The sequence below is a fragment of the Oryx dammah genome, unplaced genomic scaffold (genome assembly GCF_014754425.2).
Source record: "Oryx dammah isolate SB20612 unplaced genomic scaffold, SCBI_Odam_1.1 HiC_scaffold_2, whole genome shotgun sequence".
Classification (NCBI taxonomy): Eukaryota; Metazoa; Chordata; class Mammalia; order Artiodactyla; family Bovidae; genus Oryx; species Oryx dammah.
The window spans coordinates 86346697-86372035 of record NW_024070186.1 but is presented as its reverse complement, the minus strand read 5'-3'; the positions used below and the strand labels follow the sequence as shown (position 1 = coordinate 86372035).

Below are 25339 nucleotides of genomic sequence, written 5' to 3'. Positions count from 1 at the left end.
TGAATTTAAAAGACGCTTGCTTTTTGGAAGAAAAGCTATGACAAACCTAGACAGCGTATTAAAAAAGACATCACTTTGCCAACAAAGGTCTATCTAGTCAAAGCTATGTTTTTTCCAGTAATCGTGTATATGATTTATCAAAAACGTGAAATTTCTCTTAAGTAGTTATGCCAACTGAAACTTTCAGAGACCCTATGTTATCAGTTAACAGGATCTAAAATTACCATCATTACTCAATAGTTATTGGAGCTTTTCAATGAAGAGTCTAGCTTTTAAAATCTACAACAGAACGGATAACATGTATTAAATAAATCACTACATCTCAAACACTTGCTGTAACTTTTATACATTTTTGATGTGCACATCACTCCTAGAAAAAGGCAAAAAACAAAACAACTGTTTCACAATTTCTTACCTTCAGGCAAACGTACTAAGTGATTTCTTCTTACATTAAGGTCTCTCAAGGCCTCCAAATTACCAATTTGGGAAGGTATTGTTTGAATTTCATTGCAGCTCACATCCTATTTCAAAAAGATACAAAGTAAAGAACTGTACTGATATTACAAACTTGCCAGCTTTAAACTATCTGCAAAATGAGGTTTGGACAACATAATAACCCACCCCCAACCCCGGTTGTAAAAAATACTATGATTCTGTGTCCAGGAATAATTCCACAGTTTGTACTATAATTTGATTTTTAAAATGTATAGGCTTTTGACTGACAGATTTTATTTTCTTGGGCTCCAAAATTACCGACAGTAACTGTAGCCATGAAATTAAAAGATGCTTGCTCCTTGGAAGGAAAGCTATTATAAACCTAGACAGCATATTAAAAACTAAAGACATCACTGTGTCGACAAAGGCCCGTATAGTCAAAGCTATGGTTTTTGTTGGCAAAGTGATATTTCTGCTTTTTAATACACATATACATAAAACAATCAAAAAATGAAATATTCACTTACAAGTTCCATTAAATGTCTGAGATGTCCAATTTCTTCTGGAAGTGAGACCAATTTGTTATTACTAGCAATTAAAACTTTTAATGGTAACTCACACAAGTGTACTGGCAATGTTGACAGTTGGTTCCGACTAAATGGGTAAGCAGAAAAAGAACTAAGTCAGAGCCCAACACTCAGGGAGAAAAATTGCCATCTTTCTCATTCTACACTCAGTATAATAACAAATATAAATCTTACAAGAAAGAAACAGGATATTAGATTTGAGTTTGAAAAAACAAACAGATTTGAGTTCAAGTTTGTCACTTGTCAAACTCACTTGTCAGCTTTTTTAGGTAAAGCATTTAATTTATTGCATCTTACACAGATTTCTCATCTGTAAATCACAGGGTTTACACGACTCTTGCACCATAAAACTCCTTTGCAAATAATGAAATGTCTCATAAGCAAATCATATTATTGTATTACAGTTAAATTTATACAGGAAAAAATTATTTTAAAATAGGGTAGATAACTAACATCCTCTCCTCTTCTTTCCAAAGAGTTTTAAACACTAAGAGTATTTGTAATTTACTTGCCTCATCATTACAGTATTATAACCAATTGTACATAAACAACCCAAATATAGTTCTATGGGAAACAAGGGACAGAGTGTGTTTTCAGATATATCATACTAACTGAAGTATAGATAAGAAATCTTTTATCTAAATAAAAGTATACAAATCAGAACTGGAAGTAAAAATACATCTATCATAAGGATAAAATTAAGTTAAAAATTTCCTTATGCATATTTAACATCTTAATCTTTAGTAACAATTGCCCCCATTTGTAAGACCTTTTGATGATTTTATTAACAGATCATGAGCCATTAAACTTCTAATATCTAATAATTAGACATTCACATACAAAGCTGTCTACTAGTTCTACTTTTATAGGAAAAAATTCAAAGAATAAGTAAATATCTGAGAGAAAAAAGGAGTGTTAGAAATATATTAAAAAAAAGAAAGAAATACATAAACTGTACATTAAAATGATTACATATAAAAAATATTTCCAAAGGATATTTCTTTTTTTTTTTAGGATATTTCTTGACAAGGGGAAAAAATTATTTAAAAATTTGACTAAAGGCCTAGAAAAAAAAGGAAAAATTCATCTATTAATTCAGACACATTTTGATGGATTTCCTTTACTTTTCTAAATCTATTTTCTCCAGTCAACATTTATAACTTTTTATAATGAAATAACAAAAGTCTTGTAAGATATGAAACAATGGAGTAGATGAGTTAAATAAATCCATTTATATGTTTAGAACTTAGTACACAAAAATACATAATCACAAAAATCAAAATAATTTCAGATCTACCATTCTTATTTGATGAAACTTATTTGAAAATGTAATTGGAGAACCACTGCTACAAGACAATTAGGGTAACAGCTCTTATTAGAGTTTGTTAACTATTGCAAAGGTAAAGACAAAGAAAGAAACTAGAGGGACCCAGAAAATACTGTTAATTTAGCCTAAAAACATGAAGAGATACTGCTGATATAAACAGATGATGTAATTTTTTTTAAAAGTATTACTTCTATTTTTTGGCTGCAAAGAATGTAGGATTTTAGTTCCCTGACCAGGCATCAAACCTGTGCCCCCTGATATGGAAGCATGGGGTCCTAGCCACAGGACCACCCCTCAGACAACGATAACTTTAGTGAAAGGGAAGAGGAAAATTGAAACCATCACACAAAACTAAAATTTTTTTAAAAGTTCTTACCTAATATTTAAGAAAGTTAGCGCTTGTAGGTTTAGAATTGCCTCTGGTACATATCGAATACAATTTTGGTATAAATTGAGATTCTCAAGAGAAACGAAGTGACATGCTTCTATGGGAATTTCTGAGAGGCGATTTCGTGACAGATCTGAAACAAGCAATTTTAAAATCAATCCCTGGAACTTATTTTATAAAAATTTTAAACAAAAAGTAGGTTTCATAATTGTTAGAATTTCCCAGAGTTGCTATTGTGGAGTTTGTTCCAGAGTAAACATTCAAATATTAACTGACTGAATAAACCAGCTTAACATATGCCTCTACATCTGTTGCTGGAAAATGCTGGTTCTTTTTGCGTGTGTTAGTCACTCAGTTGGGTCTGACTCTTTGCGACCCCATAGACTGTAGCCCACCAGGTTCCTCTGTCCTTCGAATTCTCCAGGCAAGAATACTCGAGTGGGTTGTCATGCCCTTCTCCAGGGGATCTTCCTGACCAAGGAATCGAATCCAGGTCTCCCATATTGCAGGCAGATTACTTATAGTCTGAGCCACCAGGGAGGCCTGTTGGTTACTTTTGAGTCTCCGTAAATACTAAATGAGCTTCTCAGGTGGCCTGAATGGTAAAGAGCCTGCCTGCCAATGCAGGAGATGTAACAGATGGGGGTTCGATCCCTGAGACAGGAATATCCCCTGGAGGAGGGCATGGCAACCCACTTTGGTATTCCTGCCTGGAGAATCCCATGGATAGAGAAGCCTGTTGGGTGACAGTCCATGGGGTCGCAAAGAGTCAGACGTGACTGAAGCGACCTGGCACACACACACGAATACTAAAAAGATAAAACCATTATTCTTTGCAAGTAACATAAATTCCAAGGAATATCAGCCTACAAATCACTTCACAGATCATGCTAAGTATCAAATATCCTAGAAAACACATGGATCCCTAAAATCCACATTCCCAAAAGCACAGACAACATCCTGAGGTTTTCTGGAAAATGAAGAAAAACAAAACAAAATACTGTCACTTTATCAGTCAAAAAGTATCAGGGTCATATCAAAAGGACTCAGGAAACATCTTTGCTCCCACTGGTCAAAGATGAGACAATCTGAGATTCAGTAAAGACAATAAATGAAGCAGACTGAAACCTATAACATGCTACTGAATTATAGGAGTTTAAAATAAAACACTCCCCCAAAGATGATAAAGAACCAATTCATTATCCTGTAAGCTGACAAAGGGGAAAAAAACAAACATCTACCTTATCTTCTTTTGTAAACCAGTAGTACACTTTGCAGAATTTTCCGTGTGTGTGTGTGTGTGTGTGTGTGTGTGTGTGTGCGTGCGTGCGCGCGCACTGTGCTGTGCTTAGTGGGTCAGTCCTGTCCGACTCTTTGTGACCCCAGGCTCCGTCTATGGGGATTCTCCAGGCAAGAAGACTGGATTGGGTTGTCATGCCCTCCTCCAGGGGATCTTCCCAACCCAGGGATCAAATCCAGGTCTCCCGCATTGCAGGTGGATTCTTTACCATCTGAGCCACCAGAGAAGCCCATATATATATACACACACACACACACACAGATGCCCACATATATATGTAACTTGATATATATCTCCTTTTTCAGATTCTTCTCCATTAGAGTTTATTACAGGATATTGAACGTAGTTCCCTGTGCTGTTACAGTAAGAGCTTGTTTATTTTGTATAGTCTGTATCTGCTAATTCCAAACCCCTAATTTATCCCCACCTCCTTCCTGTCCTTTGTCCTTGGTAGTCATACAATTGTCCTCTATGTCTTAAGTCTGTTTCTGTTTTGTAAACAAGTTCATCTGTATCACTTTTTAGTTAGTTAGTTAAGTCGCTCAGTCGTGTCTGACTCTTTGCGAGCCTATGGACTGTAGCCCACCAGGCTCCTCCGTCCATGGGATTCTCCAGGCAAGAATACTGGAGTGGGTTGCCATTTCCTTCTCCAGGGTATCTTCCCGACCCAGTGATCGAAACCAGGTCTCCTGCATTAGAGGCAGACACTTTAACCTTACTCCACAAATAAGTGACATCATACGATATTTGCCCTTCTCTGTCTGACTTCCTTCACTTAGTATGATAATTGCCAGATCCATCCATGTTGCTGCAGATGGCATTATTTCCTTCTGTTTTACAGCTGAGTAATATTTCATTGTATACATATGTACCACATCTTTATCCATTCATCTGTCAAGAGACATTTATGTTGCTTCCATGTCTTGGCTATTGTAAATAGTGCTGCTGTGAATACTAAAGTGCATGTATCTTTTCAAATTAGAATATTCTCCAGATATATGCCCAGGAGTGGAATTACTGGATCATTCTATTTTGTTCTGTTTGTTAAACCTGTCATGTATCTCTTCAAATAGCTATTTCATTGAAGTTGCTTTTTTCTAGATGTAATCCTTATTCATCCTCTCTTGCTGCTAGAGTTCCTTTAAGTGAATTATTTTCCTTTGCCAATTCATGGTTTGCCTCATCCTTGGAGCTCAGATCAAGCTGCTGGAGCACCCTGAATGGCATTTTACAAATAGTGAAAACAACCTCTACGATGCACTGGAACTAAGCTTTCCATCTGGGCAGTTCTTTGTGACCCCATGGCTCCTCTGACTATGGATGGAATTCTTCAGGTAAGAATACTGGAGTGGGTAGCCATTCCCTTCTCCAGGGGATCTTTCCAACCCAGGAATTGAACCCACATCTCCTGTACTGGCAGGCAGATTCTTTACCACTGAATTACCTGGGAAGCCCATGTGAGTTTGACAAGAATGTTTAATCTACAATTGGAACAATGTTTTGGTTATGTCTATTACATCAGATTTATTTAACTGCATTGTTCAAGGTGCATCCTTACTGATATTTTTTGGTCAGTTTTTTGTATCAACTTCTGAGAGAGAAGGGTATATTACAGTGTTTCATTTTTATTGCTATCTTGTCTATTTCTCTCTATAATTATTTAACCCTTTCCTTATGTATTTTGGAGTTTGGGGTTTAGATACCCACAAAATCTTAAATTACTATCTTCTGACTCATTGGAAAAGACCCTGATGCTGGGAAAGATTGAAGGCAGGAGAAGAGGACAAAAGAGGATGAGATGGTTGGATGGCATCACTGACTCAATGGATATGGGTTTGGGTGGATTCCGGGAGTTGGTGATGGAGAGGGAGGCCTGGCATGCTGTGGTTCATGGGGTTGAAGAGTCGGACATGACTGAGCGACTGAACTGAACTGAAAAATTAAACTTTTTATAATTCTTAAGTTACTACTCCTTTTATTCCTAGTACAGTTATTTGCTTTGAAATCTCTTCTTTTGGTTGGTTTGTTGGACTGAGTTTAATGTGACTCCCATGATCCCTATTAACACCCTGCATAATATCCCTTTTTCCACTTGAGTGTAGGTGGGCCTTCAAAAGTAACCAACTTGCTCCTAACCAATAAAATATTGCAAAGATGATGTGATGCCATTCCTGTGGTTATGACTCTCTTATCCAATCTGTTCTATCTCTGTTACCAACTGTGAAGAAGTAAGTTGCTGCAAACTCTATGCTAAATGCTAAGTCACTTCAGTCATGTCCGACTCTGTGCGACCCCATAGACGGCAGCCCACCAGGCTCCCCTGTCCCTGGGATTCTCCAGGCAAGAACACTGGAATGGGGTGCCATTTCCTTCTCCAATGCATGAAAGTGAAAAGTGAAAGTGAAGTCGCTCAGTTGTGTCCGACTCTTTGCGACCCCATGGACTGCAGCCCACCAGGCTCCTCTGTCCGTGGGATTTTCCAGGCAAGAGTACTGGAGTGGGGTGCCACTGCCTTCTCTGCAAACTCTATAGTTTCAAGGAAATAAATTCTGCCAACAACCTGAGGGAGCGTGGAAGCAGATTCTTCCCTAGTCATACCTTAAGACGAGAACTCAATCTAGATCAACACCTTGCAGTAGACCAGGCTAAGGTGTGCCTAGGCTCTTGATCCAAAGAAACCATGAAGCTCCTTAAGCTGCTAAATTTGTGATAATTTGTTATACAGCACAGAAAACTAACAATCAGTATTTCTACAGAATACTTTTTCCTATTTTTTAGTTTCGAACTTTTGGATTATTACACTTTGAATATGTTTCTTATAAACAACCTACAGGTAGATTTTCTTTCTTTTTATTGTCTGACAATCTTAATATTTTAACTGAAACACTCTATATTTAACATTATCACCTAATCAATACACTTCCCTGGTGTCTTAGATGGTAAAGAATCTGTCCGCAACGCGGGAGACCCAGTTCAATCCCTAGGTCAGGAAGATTCCCCGGAGAAGGAAATGGCAACCCATTCCAATACTCTTGCCTGGAAAATTCCATGGACAGAGGAGCCTGGTGGACTACGGTCCATAGGGTCACAAAGAGTTGGACAAGACTGAGGAACTAACAAGGAGATCCAATCAATATACCTGAACTTTTTAAAGGGCCATGTTATTTATGAAAGATGTAGTTCATTGCCCTTTTAGTATCTATGCTCTTTCTTTCTTTCTTATTATAAGAATCCCAACTGTATTCAAAACAGCAAAGTCTACTCAGCTAGACTACTATTTCCAATTTTATTAATCATTAAAATTCAAAAGAAGGAAATAAAGACTGAAATAAAAATTTAACCATATTTGACTTGGTAACTAAATTGATATAAGAAATTCTCATTTTATGGGCAGTGTCCTGAGTTTGTATGTAAACTGAACGCTCAGAAACTACCTCATGTGTTTCCACAGAGGTAAAAAAAGACTTCTGAGCTTCGGAGGACTAACTTCACATACAATGCCACTGAAATGTTACGTATGTGCAAATATACTCCTTTTGCAGTATTTCCTTTCTCAGTACATGATGCTTTTGTCTATCCAATTGCTTAAGTCAGGATTCTGGAAGCATCTTGACACCTTTCTCTGTCCCCCTGCCCCCCAATATAATCCTATCAACAAACACTCCATTTCTTGGTCCAAATAAATTGTGAGCCCAACCATTTTTCTTCATCTCTTCTGTCACTGCCTCTTAGGACTGTTCTAAGAATCAAATCAAATAATGCATAGAAAATTATTTCATATACTTCAAAATTATTTCATTATTTTCATATAAAATACAAAGAGACACACACATAAAGCTATCTTCATAGGTTGACAGCAATACAGCGAAAATACCACCACCTCACCAATCACAAGGTATTGTACTATGCAATAAAATATAGCAGAGTACAATAAAATAATTTATGATCTTTGGTCACCAAAAAGAATACTGCTTCCAGTATACTTAATTTAAAGAGCATAAAGGTAGAAAACACTTATTTGAAGATTTACATTAAAATGTTAACAGTTTCCTTATCTTTCAGTGAGGTTGCTATATTTTTGTATCACTAGAGTAAATTTGATTTCACACATATAGATAAGACTAGTTATTGCCACATGAGCCCTCCAAATTTCCATCTCTGTGTCAGTGTAGTCAGTTGTAGGCTGTTTTCCAGACTGCAAGCTCAACTGAGATTTGCCAAGTATTGTAAAAAGTCATAAACTGGATAATAAGTAACTTTGCAAATTAATCTATTAAGTTACTTCTACATATCATATCCTGAATGTGGCCTTGGTCTTAATATGAGCTGACAACTATACCACCCTGGTACAGCTCTTGGATGTATTATTCAGTTGAGCAAAGCAGAAAAAGGCTATTTTGGCCTGATAAAAAATATGAGAAAACTTTTAGCTAAAAAAATGTATTATGGAAGCTTCAGATAAGTAAAAGAAATATTTCAATGGAAAAAGTTTTAAGACATTTTGTTTGCAATGAAATGCTGATTTTCCTTATTTATATAAAAAAGTTACCCTCAAAGTTAAACTCATCTCAAATACACAAGTTTATAAAATACTATGTTTATATATGGAATTTAGAAAGATGGTAATGATGACCGTGTATGCGAGACAGCAGAAGAGACACAGATGTGTAGAGCGGACTTTTGGACTCTGAGGGAGAGGGAGAGGGTGGGACGATATGGGAGAATAGCATTGAAACATGTTTACTATCATGTAAGAAACGAATCGCCAGTCTGTTTGATGCAGGATACAGGATGCTTGGGGCTGGTGCACGGGGATGATCCAGAGAGATGATATGGGGTGGGAGGTGGGAGGGGGGTTCATGTTTGGGAACTCATGTATACCCGTGGTGGATTCATGTCAATGTATGGCAAAACCAATATAGTATTGTAAAGTAAAATAAAGTAAAAAAAAAAAAAAACCACTATGTTAAAGAAAAATGTCTAAAAGGGGGATGCATGAGAATGATCACTCTAGATTCACATGGTGAATGTTTAAAGAGAAGGGAAAAGGTCTGCTTTGTTCAACTCTGCATAAGTTGGCATTTAGTAGTGCCACAGTACATAGCGTATAATAGCACTCAATATTTATTCAAAAAAGACCAAATAAATGAATGAAACAAAAACCGTGGAATAAGAAGTAAGAAAGAATCCTGTCTTCCATCTATAGAGCTTCATCTATGGTAAGGCATAATTAATATACTGAAAAAGGACAAAATTACATCTTTATTTTTTTGTTTTTAAGAAACACTACATAACCTGGATTGAAAACAATTTCCAAAGAAGTACGTTTTAGATAAAATGAATCAATTCCAACCCTTGAGGGAAAAACTATTATGTGTATCAAACCATAAATAGGCATTTATAATTTTTAAAAAGTTAAGATAGGTTACAACCATAAAAAAGAATGGCTTAGGACGCTGGCTGGAGGGAGCCTGAGAGAGCCCTGGAAGCACACGGGGCCAGGACTTAAGAAGAGGTCTTCGTTGGTCAGACTGCATGAAGACAATATGGAAGACCTCTGGTAGCTAAAAAAGGAAGCCACATAAACCTTTTCTGTCAACTTCTTATCCTCCCCAAGGGGCCTACTTGAAGGAGGGTGAGGACATGCTAAGCACTGAAGAATTATGGTGGAAGATGGCTGATCATTTGAAAGGGAGTGAAGGTAGGCATGCACGGTGCCAGTACCCTCAGTCAGATGATGCAGCAGGGACGCTCAGAAAGAGCGGCTTTTCCAGCACTTTTATCAAGTGACTCAGAAAGTGTACGATCAAGAGAGCCCTTCAGATTGCGTTATTGTTTCTATCAACGAAGAACAGAAACTTAGGCAGATGCACACATCCTGGACCACCTGCAGCCTCTCTCTCCTGGTCAGAGATGCTGCCTCAAGACAGGAGGGTGGACTTCCCAGGTGGCATAGTGGATAGCAACATGCCTGACAACGCAGGGGACGTATGTTCAAACCATGGTCCAGGAAGATTCCATATGCATGGGGCAACTAAACCTGTGTGCCACAACTTCTGAGCCCGCACTCTAGAGCCCGGGAGCTGCAACCACTGAAGCCCATGTGTCTAGAACCTGTGCCCCACAACAAAAGAAGCCACTGCTGTGAGAACAGAGTGTACCACAACGATGAGTAGCCCTTGCTCTCTGCAGCTAGAAAAAGCCTGCATGCAGTAACAAAGATCCAGTGCAACCAAAAAAATAAATAGATTATAAAACAAACAAAAGAATGGCTTAGGTATATAAACACTGACATCAGGACTTTTTCCCATTTTGAAGTATAAAATGTCTTTAATTTATGATAACCTTCCTATTTTTTAAAAAAAGATGTACATTTACCGACCTATTTGCTGCCTAAACTCATGGATTTTCATTTTATTCAATATTATAACCCATTTTGACCCAGACCTGATATGGCCACCCGATGCAAAGAGCTGACTCATTTGAAAAGACCCTGATGCTGGGAAAGATTGAGGGCAGGAGAAGGGGACAACAGAGGAAGAGATGGCTGGATGGCATCACTGACTCAATGAATGTGGGTTTGGGTAGACTCCGGCAGTTGGTGATGGACAGGGAGGCCTGGTGTGCTGTGGTTCATGGGGTCGCAAAGAATCGGACATGACTGAGCAACTGAACTGAACTGATTATGAAAACTCCCCTTTAAACTAGCTCTTGTATCTTTTAGTTTGTTTGCTTATTTATTTATTTTTGGTTGCACTGGGTCTTTGCTGCTGCCTGTGGGCTTTTTTCTCTAGTTGTGGTGAGTGGAGGCTACTCTTCATTGTGGTGCACAGACCTCTCATTGTGGTGGCTTCGCTTGATCTAGGCACATGGGCTCAGGAGTTGTGGCACACAGGTTTTAGTTGTTCCGCGGCATGTGGAATCTTCTGAGACCAGAGATGGAACCCATGTCCCCTGTACTGATAGGCGCATTTCTAAATACCATACCACCAGGGAAGTCCTCCTGTATCTTTTTGATATGTCTTTTTTTTTTTTAAGCATTTCCTTTTATTCTGACACAGCAAGATGTTCCAGGCTTATTTTGCAACTTCTGTGCCCCAGTTCTAGAATCAGCTATTTTTCACCCTCTTGTAACAGAAACTTCTGTGGCAAGTTAGTTTGCAGAGTAGGGAACAAAAGGGAAAACCACCAATTCCGAGGTAAGTTTCAGGATTAATGACTGTTGCTCGGTTGTTTTTGTAAGCCACCCAGCTTTATAGTGATCTGTTATACGGCAATAGAAAAACAAAAGAGAAATTGGTACCTGAAGTGGAGTGCTGCTATAACAAAACACTAAAACTGGCTTAAAATGAGGCAGTAGGCAGTGGCCCTAAGGGCCTCCTAGTGCCTGTTAGTAGAAGCTTGAGGGCGGGGGAAAAACTACAACTGAAGGCTGGAGAAAAGAGCATTCTAGTTCTGCTCTGACAGAACGATTAAAGAAACTATAAGCTACTGGATCATGACAAGTAGAAAGGGTATCTAAAAGGTTTAAATCATCATAAATACATGTGGCTATCTGGTAGTGAAACATGTTAGCTGAAGTTAAGAGATATATGACAATAAGGATTACTTAAGTATTGATCTTAAATCTTAATGATAAGAAAGGGTGTATATATAAATATACTTATATACATACATACATGTATATACTCCTGCAATTTTCTAATTAAATTTTTCTCCCTTCATTTATTTTTAGATATTATTCAAATATATTACATATTTTTCCTTTTCAGATAATGCAACCAACTTAAAAGACTCTCTGCTCACACAGGAAAGAACATGAACTTCTGCCTAGAATGGATTCTGATTTTATATAATATTGGAAAATGAACTCAACTTTAAAGTTTATAAAGACCATCCTTAAAATTGCGATTGAATTCTCATAATATTTTCATCTTGAAATATGGTTCATTACATACCCTGCCAATAAACTGTTTCCAAAGCCAAAGCCCAAAACAAAGCAATTTAGAGTAAAACTATTATCTTAAATGAGGGCTTCCCTGGAGGCTTAGACGGTAAAGAATCCGCCTGCAACGCAGGAGACCTGGGTACTGTCCCTGGGTTGGGAAGATCTCCTGGAGAAGGGAATGGCTACACACTACAGTATTCTGGCCTGGAAAATTCCATGGACAGAAGAGCCTGCCAGGCTATATAGTCCATGGGGTCACAAAGAGCCAGAGATGACTGAGCGACTTTCACTTTCACAAAGCCTGCCAATAAAGTTTTCAAAGCCATGCTCCAAAACAATGAAATTTAGAGTAAACTACTATCTTAAATGAGACATATGACATAGCCAGACTTCAGCTCTAGTTCTACCATTTATTACCATCTAGGAGCCTGGTGGGCTACAATCCATAGGGTCACAAAAAGAGTCGGACATGACTTAGCGACTAAACAACAAATTTCTAGAAGACTTCAGAATCTTCCTAACACTTTCACTGATATTTTCTATTATTTTGCTTCTTTCTTTGCAGGCAAGAAACATGTTAAAAAGCACTTTTTTCCTATCTCTATCTCTCCAATTAACTATTCAATAACTTTATGATTTTATGAGTGAAGAGTAGTTGATTCTTGCTTTCAGGGAACAAACCTGGAGTCCAGAGACAATAGTAACATGGCTTCTTAAACCTAAAAAAGTTTTTGGGAAACATTTATTTAACTGACATGGCATTTTCCTTCCAGTTAACTTTATGACTTATTTCTGTTTGAGACTCTGAAGGTCACAAGGTTCAAAAAAAAAAAAGTATAATTATTTTACTAACATGATATTGCTTCCCATAAGTTAGTGCAAAAAGAAAAGGAAAAACCCTCATTCTTTATAACATAAAAACTTGTTTATAACAAATAATTCTATGAATTACATATTTTGAAATAATTATAAATAAACTAAGCAGTTTCAATGTTTAGTTCAACAAATTCCTTTTTTGCTCTTAAAGAAGTCTGCTCAATTTTGCCCCTTCTTTCAGTACAAACTTAACAATCACTATTCTCGATTCCTCCTAGTGCTGCAAGAAGCACTTTCCTTTTCTGCGCAGATCAGTGTCTGACTTCTGTAATAAGGTAGCTGAGATCATTTCCTTTGACCCACTAGATCTGATATTGTGCTTGCCTGTGTCCATCTATTCTTCTTCCTATTCTCACGTAAGCTATAGGAAGAAATAATGTGGTGACATTCCTGTTAAAAGGAACCACCTATCTGGATGACACCCAAAATAATTTAGATTCAGTTGAACCAATTAATACAAATATTTTAAATTTAAACTTAAATAACTTGTATGTATTCATTTCTATATAGTGTTCTTGAGAATGTTTCCAGCTCTTATACATGAGCAGGTTATCTAAAGCACACAAAGGACCAAATCTCTCACTTAAAAAAACAGATGCTTTAAGCTACTGTGTACTGCTTATTATCATAAATGTAAATACACAGTGAGACATTTTTTAGGGTGTTTACTCAGCTCACAATGTTCTTAATTTCTCCCTTTTATTCACAAGGGTCGCCTCTCCTTCCCTCCCAGCTTTTCGGAGTCATATATACCAGTGATTTTTAACCTTGGGAACCCTCCCAAAGGAAGTAACATTGAGCTCCATAGCTCACTTCATTCTTGATAACCTGGCAAACTCCTGCCCCTCCTTTAAGAGCCATCTCAAACATAACCTCATTTTACTTCCCTTGATTTGTCTAGGCACTCAAAAAATTCTGCCCTTGTGTTTCCATTACTCTAGTGTAGCAATTATCACACTGTACTGTAATTCTTTATTAGATTTTAACTTCCTTGAGACCAAGAGCTTTGTGTCTTTTGCATCTAATACAATATCTGACTTATTAAAAGGTCAAGTTTATTTGCTAGGATTAAGCTAATTCAGTGCGCCAACACTGGATATTTCATGCTGATCAACTCTCTAAATAGCTATTTTTAAATTAAAAATTAGAAAATTATTTCTGAATAAACAAAGTTTATTTGGTAGGTAATTAATTAATCTTTAAATGTGGGCATAAGAAAAGATCCTTAATAGCAATAGTGGAAATGTAGAAGAGATACTCACAGACCAGGTCAGATTATACCCACACTACCACCAACCCTCTTCAACACGAATTAAAAATAAAATGGGTAAAATCAATGATAGGTTAACATCCAGAATGAATATATATACCCACACACACATACATCCACTCCTAACACTCAACAACAAAATCAAACAACCCAATTAAGAAATGGTTGTGTTGTTCTGTCGCTAAGTCGGGTCCAACTCTTTGCAACCCCATGGACTGCAGCATTCCAGGCTTCTCTGTCCTTCACTATCTCCCAGAGTTTGCTCAAATTCATTTCCATTGAGTCAGGGATCCAGTCAATCCTAAAGGAAATCAACCTTGAATATTCACTGAAAGGACGGATGCTGAAGCTGAAGCACCAATACTTTGGCTACATGATGCAAAGAGCTGACTTACTACTGGAAATGATCCTGATGCTGGGAAAGACTGAAGGCAAAAAGAGAAGGGGATGACAGAGAATGAGATGGTTAGATAGTGTCACCAACTCAAAAATGGGCACGGAATTGAATAGACATTTTTCCAAATGGCCAAAAAGCTCATGGAAAAACACTCAACATCACTAATGATTAAGGAAATGTAAATCAAAACCACAATGAGATACCACTTCATATCAATAAGGATGCTGCTGCTAAGTCACTTCAGTCGTGTCTGACTCTGTGCGATCCCATAGATGGCAGCCCACCAGGCTCCCCCGTCCCTGGGATTCTCCAGGCAAGAACACTGGAGTGTGTTGCCATTTCCTTCTCCAATGCATGAAAGTGAAAAGTGAAAGTCAAGTCGCTCAGTCGTGTCCGACTCTTCACGACCCCATGGACTGCAGTCTACCAGGCTCCTCCGCCCATGGGAATTTTCCAGGCAAGAGTACTGGAGTGGGGTGCCATTGCCTTCTCCAATCAATAAGGATAACCATTATTAAAAACAAAAGCCAGAAAATAACAAGAGTTGGTGAGAATATATAATAATGGAATCCTTGAGCATTGCTGGTGAGAATGTAAAATGGTATAAGTGCTGTAAAAAACATTAAAGTGGTTCTTCAAAAAAATTAAACATGTACTTATGCTTATGATCCAACAATTAATTTGAGTACATACCCAAAAGAACTAAAAGCAGGGACTCGAACAGGTCTTTGTCTACCAATATTATGGCTGCATTATTCACAACAGAAAAAAAGATGGAAACAACCCAAATGAACAATCCAAATATCCACCAACAAATGAATGGATAAACAGAATGTGATATATGTTTACAACAAAGTATTATTCAGCCTTAAAAGGTAATGATATTCTGATACATGCTACAACATGAATGAACCTTGAAAACATTGTGCTAAGTGAAACAAGCCAGCTGCTGCTGCAGCTAAGTCACTTCTGCTGCTGCTGCTAAGTCACTTCAGTCGTATCCGACTCTGTGTGACCCCATAGACGGCAGCCCACCAGGCACCTCTGTCCCCAGGATTCTCCAGGCAAGACTACTGGAGTGGGTTGCCATTTCCTTCTCCAGAAACAAGCCAGAGACAAAGGATAACTACTGTATGATTCCATACATAACTAGAATACTCAAATTCATAGAGATAGAAAATAGAATGGTTACCAGGGGTTAAGGGGAAGAGGTAATGGAGAGATACTGTTTAATAAATATAATTGCAGTCTTAGATGATGAAAAAGTTATGGAGATGTCATATGTAAAATAGATAGCCAATGGGAATTTGCTGTATGGCTCAGGAAACTCAAAGCAGGGGCTTTGTATCAACCTAGAGGGGTGAGGTAAGCAGAGAGATTCAAAAGAGAGGGGATATATGTATATCTATGGCTGATTCATGTTGAAGTTTGACAGAAAACAACGAAATTCTGTAAAACAATTATCCTTCAATAAAAAAATAAATTAAAAAAAGTTATAGAGATGGATATAGTGGTGATGGTTGTACAACAATGTGAATATACTCAATGCCACTGAACAATACACTTAAAAATAATTTAAATGGTAAATTGTGTTACATATATTTTATTACAATAAAAATGCATAGTACTCAAAGTAGAAAATAAACGTAATCCGTCTCTTTTTAGTGATATGTATCTTAAAAATTTTCCTCCAAAATTATGGACTTTTCTAAAAACCCTATCTTACACCTCAGCAATAAACTAAATAATGCAGAAATTAAAGAAACAAAAATTTAAAGTATTCTGTAATGCCAAATCTCAGAAAGTTAGTTTCACAACTGTGTAACAAAAAATGTAAATTGTTTATTAGTTTTTTCCTTCCTAACACCATTTTTCTTTCCTTCCTAACTCCATTTCTCTTTCCCAGGGGGAAAAAAGGATTTAATATTTCATTCTGTTCAGCTTCATTCCAATCCAAACACAAATTAATGTTTTCAACTGTATGGTATTTATTAAGAAATGGCTAATAGTCAAAAGTCTTATGTTCTTATAGTAACTCCTTCAGCCCATCCCATGCAATGACATCATCCTTACCAAATAAAGCCTATTATGCAATATTCACATAGACAGTACTATCACTTTTTGTGAGAACTGTTACTGCTGCAAATGTTAAAAGGGGCTGTTGCTGCTGCTGCTGCTAAGTTGATTCAGTTGTGTCTGACTCTGTGCCCCCAAAAGACAGCAGCCCACCAGGCTCCCCCGTCCCTGGGATTCTCCAGGCAAGAGTGCTGGAGTGGGGTGCCATTGCCTTCTCTGAAAAGGGGCTGAGATTATAACAAATATTCAGTATAAGAGAATTTTAACACTAAGCTATATAAATTTCAGAAGAATATTATAGAGATAATATCCTTTAACAGTAAAAGATAAAACAAATTATTATAAATTTATAAAATATACATCCAATATGAAATTATTAATTATAAAATATAAATTAATTCTTAAGGAAGACCAAGACCCTAAAGAATTATGTAAAGGTTATAACTTAAAATATGATTTATATTTGGTAACTATTTAACAAGCCACAATGATACTGCTTGGGGTGCTTCCCACAGACTAACAAATACCAAGGAGAAAGAACATAAACAGTCGACCATACATGAAGATACTGTAATGACTGACAAAAGTTTGTTACACTTTTAAAACACTCTTTAAATTTGCTCTAAAATTGTAAACCTAAAAAATACTCTCTATATAGTTATTTCCTCTATGCTTTCAACTACTATGAGATTGACATGAAAATTTTGTTGAGAATGCAATAAAAATTATTTTAGGTATTAATAAAATCATACAGCTAAGAGAAGTTGAAATGAGAATATTTTCTAGTCTTTTCATTCTTAAGTCTTATTTATATATGTATGAATATTCTTTAAAAATTGTTTTTAATTTTAGTTTATTATTAAAGTTAGTAAATTTATATAACTTTAAATGCCAATTAGTGACTTCTGCTTCCTGTAAGAAAGAGTTTTTCTCTATTCCTAAACTAAAAACTGGTCATTACATCTAAAACAAACATAAGATTCAAAAGGGTTAAAACAAGATAACTAAGGGTTTCGAGATCCAAGGAATGACATGGTGATCAGTTCCCTGGGTTTTCTTTTTGCCCCATATATCCTTGGAGATGACATCTCCAAGTTGGCAATCCAGAAACACCAATGGACAGAGACAAAACAAAACAGCTAAAACAAAAGCCTGCTTTCTCTAGCCAAAGGAGCAGGAAAGGGGCAACTTAACAGGACAGAAAACTTTCAGACAGTAACTACTCTACTTCAGCCAAACACCTCAGAAAAAAACTGGCCTCATATACGATGCAAGGAGCAAAGGTTAAAACAGGGAGCCTAAACTTCCACCCTTGCAGGACTGTAACTTAGCATTTCATTGGCTTCCCCAACCAGTCCCCAGTGGCATGGTATCAAAGACGGTCAAGAAAGGAGCTGAGACTTTTACGCCCACTAGAAGGTAACAGGGCTCCATTCCCCACCATGTGGGATCAGTGGAGACATATATGGGGAGCCTGGACTTCCACCTGTTATCAGCAGTAATGAGGTACCCGCCACCTTCCTGCTAGTGTGATGTCAGAGGACTAGTAGAGTCAGGACTTTGACCACTGCCCAAGCGCTGCAGAGGCAAAAAGGAAAGACAAATGGTCTGTCATAAGATTACTACTCCTTCTCAGAAAGCAAGGACCTTGAAGAAATCTCTTGATTGCTTAGAGGAAGAAAATAATGGGAAGTGTATAGGGTATACAGCAACAACTTCAAGGACTGAAAAAATTTCAAAATCTCAACCTGATGCTAAGTTTAATTTCTGCATTAGAGTACTGTATAAAAATTCAGACCACCATGACTGGTGTCATAGTGAAATGGGAAAAAAATTTAGAGAGGTAGGCTTCCCTGGTGGCTCAGATGGTAAAGAACATGCCTGCAATGTGGGAGACCCGGGTTCGATCCCTGGGTTGGGAAGATTCCCTGGAGTAGGAAATGGCAACCTACTCCAGTATTCTCGCCTGGAGAATCCCATGGACAGAGGAGCCTGGCGGGTCACGAAGAGTCAGACACAACTGAGCGATTAACACACATAACTTTAAGAGGGATTGCCATTGACCTATCTGACTTCTGAGTGAAGCAAATACTTTAATAAGATCCAGTCTCTGTAACCCACAATCCCCAAAGTCAAAAACAATGTGAACCAGAAGGGCCTAGCAATTTGACAATAGGGATGTTGATAATCAGTAATGATGAAGTAGACTGTTAGAAATAAGTAGAGAAAATCCATTAACATCTTACTTTCATGTATAATGCTGGAATTCATATAGAATGATGACCACTTGATATGACTAATTCAGGAAATACATAATTTTCTTTGAAAGTTACGAATGTGACTATCACAACTTATTTTCCCTATTTTTACTTTCACATAGCAGCATTTACAGAGATGCCAAAATGTGCTTCATTATGAGGCAGATGTTGGTTTGATCAGTTAGAAAATTAAAAGCATAGACTATGATCAAAATTTTTAGATGATACAACAACATCTTTTTATATTTCTCTTTAGTATCTTACAAGTTAAAACTTCACGAACTTTTTGAACAAATTTATTATAATCTTGTCACAACAATCTTTAACTGTAACCTGTTTGGCCAATTTATTGTGGCCTTCCCTAAAATTAGAAAATCTGGTCATGACACTATAAAGAATTTCTTTACAATAAGGTTTAATTTGTTACTAATAGATATTTGTTAAAATTAAAATCATTTAAATGAATGTACTGTCAAATCTTTTTAACATAGAAACATGTCATTAGAAAAGTAAATTGTTAAAAGTAACTTGTTTTCCTACCATATAACACAAGGACTATACTCAATGTCTTGTAATAACTTATAATGGAAAAGAACTAAAAGCAAACATATGTATATGTATGTATAATGGATTCACTTTGTTGTATACTTGAAACTAATACACTATTGTAAATTATCCATACTTCAATTAAAAATTTTTTAAGTTAAAAAAAAAAGATTAATGCCTCTTTTTTTTGTTGTTGTTGATATACAGACTGACCAAGTATCCAGGTTAAAATACTGATATCAGTATCTTGTTACTAGTAGAGGTGAGAAAGGGAAGAATTTCTAATAAACTGCTAATATTTTTTAAGTGTATGGGCTTTGTTTTTTAATCTCTAATGAAATGTTTAAATCTATTTCTAGTCTCATCTTTATACTTAATTTCACATAAATGTCTTATTAGGTATATCACATCCTCAACAAATACCATAAAATGAAAATATTCAGCTGACCGTTTATTCAAAAAATTTTTGACAATTTCAGTGTAAGGAAAGGATTTCAACTTTGAATTTATAATTTGCTATAGTGGGGTTAATTTCTGTCAGTACTTCAGATTATATCATCAGCTTTCTTTCATAATGGAATTCCTTTACTGGCTTGGTATTTAATTTGAACATGTATTTGACTTTTTTTAAAGTGCGTGGTCTAATTTATATTTAAAAGCATGAATAAGTACTTGTTTAAAATTCACCATTCTTATAAAATTCTCTCTAAAATGTATGCAGAATTTAAATTATGGCCAAATATATTATCATTACCCTATTTAAATTTTTAATCAGTTTTCCAGAAATGATTTCTTCATAGTGTAATTGTTAAATCAAATTGAGGATTTACTGGTAAAGAAAACACAAAAACAGGTTATTTTATTCAGCAAAAGGATGAAGACAAAGTGATCCTCAAACAACCTTTTTATTCTGCAATTCAGTCATTCTATAAAAGCAATTAACTGAGGAGTCCCAATGTAGTTGTTAAATATCATATTGGTAATCTTGTATATTCTAGCTCACTAATGATGACCAAAGTTTCCTAGGCTCCTACTGGATGGCAATTTTTAGTTTCATTGTTTATACTTAAATGTTCAAATTTTGTTCAAAACCCAAACTCTTATTTTATAGGATGTATAAAATTGGTAGATACTCATTTTATGTAAATGCTTTTGTTGATCATTATTCCTTCACAACTTAACACAAGATGTTTCTAGCAACTTTGAGATTTTTTATTTTTTATTATCTCAAGAGGCTCTAAACAGTACTTAACTTTGTGACTAGTTTTTATAAGATTTGAAAATGTAAGCAATGCCATCTATCTTCCACACAACTAAATCTAGGTAAATTTTCATTGCATTTCATTTCATTTAAACTATGCTATAGTTGCCCCCCTTTTTTTCCTCCAGCTTAGAATGTTGTGTCCCAACACATCTTGAAGAAGAGAACTAACTCAAAAATAATCAGTTATATGCTTTCCTTATTGATATGAAAGGCTATTTAGAGAAAAAACAAATTTTGTTTTAGAAAGGGCCAAGTTTTTAAAAAGCAGCAACTATTTTGGCATTCTCATAAAAGTTTTTTAGATCAGCTTGACAATCATCAGCTTTTGAAATGTGAATTCCTATTGCCAGATTAAAGGTCTCATTTCTGTAACATCATGAAACCCTGCATTTTTTCCAGCCCTTCCTTCCACCCTCTGTCCACTGTCTGGAGGACGCGCTAGGCCCCAGGGCAGTCAACATTTGGAACTGAGTGTGTAATAAACCAAAGGAAAAAAAAAGTCTTATGGAAAAGCTATCAAGGATGCTAGAGTCTAAGAAGGCCCATATTCCATGTTTTATCACTTTATACATATTTAACCCAGGAAAAGCAATAATATATACAGAATGATTTTGAAAAATAACCCCCCCTCCCAAGTTATGTTTTCTAAATATCCTAGGAGTGTAGGATGCTGAAAAATGCATGTAGGCTGACAAAATTTTGGTACATGTTTCTAAAGCTGGGCTATGATAAAAATAGTAAGAAATTTAACAAGAAGAGTGAAAATTTAAATCAAACTTAGAACTCTTAATTTAGCTAAGAGAATTATCTTTGTAGTCTGGAGACCTGGGTTCTAATCTTGTTTCCTTGGTGACATATGCAGAACTAGGATAAGTGAAATGTAAAAACTGTGTAATGAAAAAGCATGAGAACGCTGTTCTTTGAAAAAGGTATTTTAAAAATGTAAGGTATTATTAACGATGAAACTGCAGTCAAAAATGTTTTTATTTGACAGCTTCTTACTCTAATATAAAATTTAAAGACAACTAAAGAATTTCTCCAAAATTTTAAAAGAAATCCTTAAAAGTGATAATCCAAAAATTCAAAGTAAAATTAAACTTTTAAAGTACAAACAGAAGGAGACTAAATCATACATTACAAAAAATGACTTCAACAAAAAACTCTGGGAAAACATCATACCAATTACCAGTAGTAATCAATCAACTATCTTTATCTTCTATCAGTACAATGGGGGTATATGTCCATTTAAAACCATGGCAGTACAATGTTTCAATTTAATCCTGTTACATATATTTTATGACTCCATATTCTTCAGCAGCTAAGCCATGTCTGACTCTTGTGACCCACGGACCATAGCCCACCAGGCCCCTCTGTCCATGGGACTTCCCATGCAAGAATACTAGAGTGGGTAGCCATTTCTTTCTCAGGTGATCTTCCTGACCCAGGGATGGAACCCACATCTCCTACACTGGCAAGTGGATTCTTTACCACTGAGCCTCCATGGAAGCCCTTAAATGACTCCATAATGAAATGGAAAATATGACTGAAAAATTGAAAACATTTTGCAACAAACTGGAGATAGTTTAGTTTAGATTGAAAAACCTAGTTTCAAAAAGCTCTCCCAATTTATTTTAAAAAAAGAAAAAAACTATGTTCATGCCTGGAACAGTGCCTGAGACACAGGCACAAAATACATTTTTACTAAATAAATAGATATGGCACTGAATTAAGCAGGGGAAATAAAGGAATGGAGAAAAGAAAGGAAGCTATCTTTTGCTGAGCACATATAAGCACTAGAACATTTGTTCTTTCATATAGCCACAATCTTATTTAACCCAAAAAATGTCCTTGAGGCAAATGAGGAAACCACCATTAGGAAGGTTAAGAAACATTGCCTTTAGGTCACACAAAGTTAGTAAGTGACTGAATCGAAATTCAAACCTAGATTACTCCAAATTCAAAGCCCATGCATAAATACACTCACATTAAACACTATTATACTAAAAATTGTTTTAAAATGCTGAAAAACAGGTATATGATTAATAGTTACACATCAAACACTATTATACTAAAAATTGTTTTAAAATGCTGAAAAACAGGTATATGATTAATAGTCAATGCCATTATTCTAGTGAAAAATCAGGATTTTTAAAGAGATATCATTTAATACAGATATCATACAGCATCATCAAATTGCTTCTTCAGAGACTCTCACTAAATATTACCTTTAAGATCCACAGGGATTATAGGTTAAATAACTACAATATACTTATACTCTGGTATGTCACTGGACTGGATTTTCTTTCACATATTAAAACACGAAGGCTGAAAATTATAATGAGAAGAGATAGGGGCTACTTTTCTTACTCATGCTCCCTGGCCTGCTTTTCCAGTATCTACTGGAATTTCTATTCCTTTATGTTGAGGGAAGGGGATTATTATCATTTTAAGAAGTATTTAATAAAACTTTTAATAAAATGTTTTATACTATTATCCTTTACTCTCCCTCCACTACTCAATGGTTCCTAAAAAGTAAAGGGCAGGTTTTCCAGTTTTTAAAAACAAAGTATGGCTTCTCTGACAGCTCAATGGGAAAGAATCCACCTACCGATGCAGGTTCGATCCCAGGATTGGGAAGATTATCTTTGGAGGAGGAAATGGCAACTTGCTCCAGTGTTCTTGCCAGAGTAAACCCACAGACAGAGAAGCCTGGTAGACTAAAGCCCATGAGGGAGCAAAGGACTGGACAAGACTGAAACGACCGAGCGCACATGCATGGTGGAAGGAATGATAAACAAAGGTCTTATTAGCAGCAAGCAATGTACTAGGGCTTCCACTGCAAAGCTGTAACCATGAAGACTTTCAAGTACTGGCCCCTCAAAATTGGAGCTTTATTTATTTATTTTTTTGGGGGGTCATCCCCGTGTACCAGCCCCAAGCATGCTGTATCCTGCATCGGACATAGACTGGCGATTCGATTCTTACGTGATATTATACCTGTTTCAATGCCATTCTCCCAAATCATCTCACCCTCTCCCTCTCCCTCTGAGTCCAAAAGTCCGCTATACACATCTGTGTCTTTTTTGCTGTAGTGCATACAGGGTCATCATTGCCATCTTTCTAAATTCCATATATATGTGTTAGTATACTGTATTGGTGTTTTTCTTTCTGGCTTACTTCACTCTGTATAATCAGCTCCAGTTTCATCCATCTCATCAGAACTGATTCAAATGTATTCTTTTTAACGGCTGAGTAATACTCCATTGTGTATATGTACCACAGCTTTCTTATCCATTCATCTGCTGATGGGACACCTAGGTTGTTTCCATGTCCTGGCTATTATAAACAGTGCTGCGATGAAAGCTGGATCTTTGAAAGGATAAATAAAATTGACAAACCATTAGCCAGACTCATCAAGAAGCAAAGAGAGAAAAATCAAATCAATAAAATTAGAAATGAAAATGGAGAGATCACAACAGACAACACAGAAATACAAAGGATCATAAGCGACTACTATCAGCAATTATATGCCAATAAAATGGACAACGTGGAAGAAATGGACAAATTCTTAGAAAAGTACAATTTTCCAAAACTGAACCAGGAAGAAATAGAAAATCTTAACAGACCCATCACAAGCACGGAAATTGAAACTGTAATCAGAAATCTTCCAGCAAACAAAAGCCCAGGTCCAGACAGCTTCACAGCCGAATTCTACCAAAAATTTAGAGAAGAGTTAACACCTATCCTACTCAAACTCTTCCAGAAAATTGCAGAGGAAGGTAAACTTCCAAACTCATTCTATGAGGCCACCATCACCCTAATACCAAAACCTGACAAAGATGCCACAAAAAAAGAAAACTACAGGCCAATATCACTGATGAACATAGATGCAAAAATCCTTAACAAAATTCTAGCAATCAGAATCCAACAACACATTAAAAAGATCATACACCATGACCAAGTGGGCTTTATCCCAGGGATGCAAGGATTCTTCAATATCCGCAAATCAATGTAATTCACCACATTAACAAATTGAAAAATAAAAGCCATATGATTATCTCAATAGATGCAGAGAAGGCCTTTGACAAAATTCAACATCCATTTATGATAAAAACTCTCCAGAAAGCAGGAATAGAAGGAACATACCTCAACATAATAAAAGCTATATATGACAAACCCACAGCAAACATTATCCTCAATGGTGAAAAATTGAAAGCATTTCCCCTAAAGTCAGGAACAAGACAAGGGTGCCCACTTTCACTGCTACTATTCAACATAGTTCTGGAAGTTTTAGCCACAGCAATCAGAGCAGAAAAAGAAATAAAAGGAATCCAAATTGGAAAAGAAGAAGTAAAACTCTCACTGTTTGCAGATGACATGATCCTCTACATAGAAAACCCTAAAGACTCTACCAGAAAATTAATAGAGCTAATTAATGAATATAGTAAAGTTGCAGGATGTAAAATCAACACACAGAAATCCCTTGCATTCCTATACACTAATAATGAGAAAGTAGAAAAAGAAATTAAGGAAACAATTCCATTCACCACTGCAATGAAAAGAATAAAATACTTAGGAATATATCTACCTAAAGAAACTAAAGACCTATATATAGAAAACTATAAAACACTGATGAAAGAAATCAAAGAGGACACTAATAGATGGAG

At 36.2% G+C, this 25339-nt stretch overlaps 1 protein-coding gene across 8 annotated transcripts in view; it reads right to left on the bottom strand.

The window, feature by feature from the left end:
- The window catches only part of LRCH3 (leucine rich repeats and calponin homology domain containing 3), a 113992-nt gene that overhangs the window by 66716 nt on the left and 21937 nt on the right, over window positions 1-25339 (bottom strand). For all 8 annotated transcript variants that reach the window (XM_040249567.1, XM_040249605.1, XM_040249623.1 and 5 more), the window contains exons 2-4: window positions 2726-2870; window positions 963-1089; window positions 416-521 (exon numbers count right to left, since the gene is read on the bottom strand). In XM_040249567.1, coding sequence (XP_040105501.1) covers window positions 416-521; window positions 963-1089; window positions 2726-2870 — 378 coding nt within the window. The remainder of the gene's footprint in view (window positions 1-415; window positions 522-962; window positions 1090-2725; window positions 2871-25339) is intronic.